The sequence below is a fragment of the Leptinotarsa decemlineata genome, unplaced genomic scaffold (genome assembly GCF_025532065.1).
Source record: "Leptinotarsa decemlineata unplaced genomic scaffold, Ldec_3_MD MMD2_tig00001393_RagTag_RagTag, whole genome shotgun sequence".
Lineage (NCBI taxonomy): Eukaryota > Metazoa > Arthropoda > Insecta > Coleoptera > Chrysomelidae > Leptinotarsa > Leptinotarsa decemlineata.
In genome coordinates, this window is record NW_027412562.1 from 12,929,287 (window position 1) to 12,933,692 (window position 4,406).

Here is a 4,406-nt window from a genome sequence, read left to right on the forward strand (position 1 = left end):
AATTGATTGGTGAACTCAGTGAGTTTATATTTTTTCTACAATGCATTGTAGATTGGAATGTTTGCTCAAAGGTTCATTGAAATAATTCCAAAACGAAAATCTTTAGGTGATATGAAGTTCTCAGAAGTTTTTGGTTTTGAAGTTGAGAAACAACAATTATGTAAATAAAATGTATTATGTGAAAGGAGTATATATTTTTTTCCCTATTATGTTAGCGAAACGTGTCTAGAAATGAAAAACGTTTGTAAAAATTGTTTAATTACCATGGATAGTGTCATTCATTTTCATCAAGTAACGGGCCAGTCCATTCATTTATATTTATTGTTTTTTTATCGATTTGAAATGCTTTTTAAACATTGTATAAAGAACTTGATTCATATAAAAAATAATACAATTTCAAAATAATAAAAAACAGTTGGATGAAAGCTAGTTGAGAAACCACAATTACTTAAAACAAGTAAGTATATATATATTGTTTTTTTATCAATTTGAAATGCATTTTTAACATTGTACAACGAACTTAGTTCATATAAAAAATAATACAATTTCAAAATAAAAAACAAATGGATGAAAGCTAGATATGATTAAAATAAAAAATACACTCAAATTCTACATTTCACATATTTACATACAAATTCCCTCGAATCTTGACCTGTTATTTCCACATCAAGTAGAAAACATAAGTCAAAAGTATTTATTATGAAATATATATTCAAACAAAAATTCAACACAATCACGACTTAGGAAATTGTCAATATAATAATGAACTTGAAGGTAATTTTAGCATGAATTTTTACTTTTTTCAATATTTTGCACTTATTTGATCAAGGTTTATGTATTAGTCTGTCGATGTGTTTAGATTCACCTAAATGTTTGGTGTTCTCCAGTTGTTGAAAGGATAAAATATTTGAAATACTAAACTAACTATAATGTAGAAAAAAAGTTTAGAATTGAATTGTCAATGTCTGAGTATTACACTATTTTAGGTGTGTTACTTATTGGCTATTATTTTCATCATTATTGTGATGAGGATGAATTAATTATAGCAGTTGTCTGTTTCTCTATCTGAAGTTTGTGTTGAAACCTTGTCTTAGCTGCTGCAAAGATTCCTCTATTCAAAAATCAAAAATTGTTCAAGTAAAAAAATTTTTTTTTAGTTAAAAATAGAAAATTTATAAAAATGTCCCCTTCAACTAAACAATGTTTTGTTATACCTTACACAGTTTTTGATTGGGTGTGACGAATTGGTTTCATAAAATAATATTATCGAATAATATTTCAGTTCTGATAATTCACTGGAAATTGTTTTAGTTCATGAACATCATAGTGGATTGGTGACATTTCTTAAAAACTGTTCAAACCGATCCTTTTTATCACATTGGGGTATAATCTAATTGCACGTAAAGTTGTCTAACACCAACTGATGCAAAAATCATCTGGGTATGCGACACTACATACTTAGGATCAACAGTCTTGGACACTTCTAATTTTAAAGCACCTACATAAAAGTCACTACAAAGTGTCCAGAAATGTGGTTCTTGGACAGAGTACACTCCTGCTAAACTAACCACTTTTTGATAGCACTGCGGTAAAGCATTATCAAGGGCTGTAGGCTGTCTCTGCATTAGGATCAAAATAGAATCTTTTATTAGGGCTAGTACGCTAAGAGCTATAAGAATAGAAATGAACATAGAACAAATAGGATCGGCAATCATCCAACCAAACATCTGCATAAGAACAGCTGAAATTATAACTCCGACACTTCCAAGAGTATCAGCCAGAATATGTAAAAATACTCCTTTCATGATCTGCGAATTTCCTGCGTCCAATTCTATGTCATGAGAGTGATGATGGTTATTTGATGTATGAGAATGGCCATGGGAAGGACCGCCATGAGAGTGCCCATGAGAACTTCCACCGTGTCCATGCCCATGCTGGAAGGCATATATTCCAACTAAATTTACTAACAATCCCAACACTGATACAATAAAAAGCCTTTCATGTTTTACCTGAAACGGAAATATGAATAAGTTGAAGAGAAATGCTAAAGTTGAATCATATCACATAGGCATAAAATGATAGAAGTGAAAGCATACACATGACAAAGCATACCATTTTACAAAGATTTCAATGTAATGAAAACTTTTTTCCAAAACAAAACAGTGCCTCTCGAGACATTTTTGGTTAACCAAGTTAGCATCATTAGCAGATGACTAAAACTAAATCTCACAACCGAGTTAGATCCTTTTATATACATCTACATGAACCAACTCTTGAACATACTTATCTCTTTTAAATTTTCTCTGGACTTCAAAAAATAAATAAATATATACATATAATTTAATATAATTTATATAATTTAATATAATTTATATAATTTAAAAAATTAGTAAACTCGAGAACGGCTGGACTGATTTGGTTAATTTTGGTTTTGAATTATTTGTGGAAGTCCAGAGAAGATTTGAAAGATGAGTAAACTCGAGAACGGCTGGACTGATTTGGTTAATTTTAGTTTTGAATTATTTGTGGAAGTCCAGGGACAGGTTCAAAAGGTGAGTAAATATGAAATCTATGTATAAAAATGAATTGCTGTTCGTTAGTCTCGCAAAAATCGAGAACGACTGTGTTGGTTTTGAATTATCTGTGGAAGTCTAGGGAAGGTTTTCGCTTTTATTGGTAAAAAATGAAAAACATTTCAATAAGTTTGTATTGGAATAACAATTCCAGCCATGATGAGTGTATCAATAACCTATTATTAAATATTAATTCCAAAAGAAGGCATTTTTTTACCTCAGGTGGTTCAATTGCTCTTTCAACCGCTTCGGACATCAAGAAGAAAGATATGAAGAGCAGAAAGAGTCCATTAACAAATCCTGCCAATATCTCAGCTCTAACATAGCCATATGAATATTTATCATTAGCTTTCCACTTCGTAATCACAGAAGCTACCAGACCTGCTAGGAGACCAGTACAATCGAAGAACATATGGAAGGAATCGGATATTAAACCTTAAAATGAATTGTTACCCCTGCAAGTTCTGTATCACATAAAAAAACTTGACTTACCTAAACTGTTGCTCCATACTCCATAAACTAATTCTACAAATGCAAAGGAGAGGTTAAGAAGTAGAAATAAAAATAAATTTCTTGAATTTCTGTCTGAAAATATGAGTCTTATCCACCCTTGAACTTTTTCCTTCATTCTTGAACCAATTCCTCTGGAATAGGATTGGTAGGCATCTTTATGGGACAACGGCAACATATTGTCAATACGTGTTTTCCAATTTATAAATATTGATATTTTTTCAAAACATTACTAATTAAAATAAAAAATATGATTACGTGTCCATTTCAATAACTAGAAAAACTTGTAATTGTTCACAACAAATAATACAAATAATCAATGCGGTAATTTTAATGAAAATACTCATTCACGAAGTAATTTAAAAATGCAAAAAGACTGCTACAGCCGAGCCGGCTGGTGAAAAAAAATTTAGCCTATTCAAATAGGCTATCCTAAATCTAAATAAACCATAAGACCGAACCACAGTTTTCCGTAGCTATACAGTAATGACATTTCTTTAGATTAGTTCGACATCTAGTAATGACACTTCAACTGACAGCTAGGGAATAATAGTCTCTATGTACTCATGCTTAGAGGTTATTATTTTATGTGATTGGGAAATTTTTGTTCAGCAAGTCAAGCAGGTCTTAGAAAACCTCTTTGGTTGTCGCTGTCATTAGAAAAATTCATTTCGTGGTGGGGGATAGGAAAAATCTGTCCATGAGACTATTTCGGTAGCAAAGGATATTTGGTAGCAGTATGATGTCTGAAATATGGGGTTCCAGTCTAATGTATGCGGTAAGGATCGAGGGCAGATAATGGGTTCGCCAGTAGGTGGGACTCATCTTGAATGTATCATGCATTCCATAACTGAATGGATATTGGAGTTCACATAGGATAATAGTTTCAAAACACTGCTCAATCCCAGCCTGTGAGCGAGAGGCATCTCAGAACCCTCCGATAAAAGTATTGAGGTGGAAGTTGAACCCTATTCGTAGTGCTTGAAACTGCATTTTATCCAGCTGGCACAACAAATTTTTCAAACATCTTTCAAAAATGGAAAATAATGCCTTAGCATTTCACCTCTTGTTTTCAGTAAATGATATTATTATTGATTGATACCTATATGATCGCGTCGGGGCCGATATATGTTTATTTGTGAAATAAACTGCCTTGCATTTATTAATGAAAAGTAGCATCCTGCTATCTTCAAGAAAGTTGTGGGTTCTCTCTAGGCCCACTTTAAGATTATCAATTATTTTTGTAGTGTCGGGTAAAACTTCGCACATAAAAGTTTGAAGTTACATGCGAAGTTTCACCCGAATAAAGATACCTGTTCTTCG

General features: G+C 32.0%; 1 protein-coding gene across 1 annotated transcript; it reads right to left on the reverse strand.

Moving 5' to 3' along the window:
- Positions 1–241: 241 nt before the first annotated feature.
- ZnT86D (solute carrier family 30 member 7) lies at positions 242–3,584 on the reverse strand. The gene is made up of 3 exons (XM_023161285.2): positions 3,066–3,584; positions 2,791–3,008; positions 242–2,009 (listed from the first exon to the last, which is right to left on the reverse strand). Exons 1-3 carry the CDS (start codon positions 3,259–3,261, stop codon positions 1,374–1,376), a joined length of 1,050 nt encoding a protein of 349 aa, XP_023017053.1. The 5' UTR covers positions 3,262–3,584; the 3' UTR covers positions 242–1,373.
- Between the last annotated feature and the right edge of the window lie 822 nt (positions 3,585–4,406).

What these genes read in the sequence shown, in the direction of transcription:
- ZnT86D (XM_023161285.2), bottom strand. Translation starts at nt 3,261, where the DNA reads ATGTTGCCGTTGTCCCATAAAGATGCCTACCAATCCTATTCCAGAGGA. An exon ending in AGTATGGAGCAACAGTTTAG is followed by an intron (nt 3,009 to 3,065) that starts GTAAGTCAAGTT and finishes ATTCATTTTAAG; the next exon opens with GTTTAATATCCGATTCCTTC. An exon ending in GAGCAATTGAACCACCTGAG is followed by an intron (nt 2,010 to 2,790) that starts GTAAAAAAATGC and finishes TTTCCGTTTCAG; the next exon opens with GTAAAACATGAAAGGCTTTT.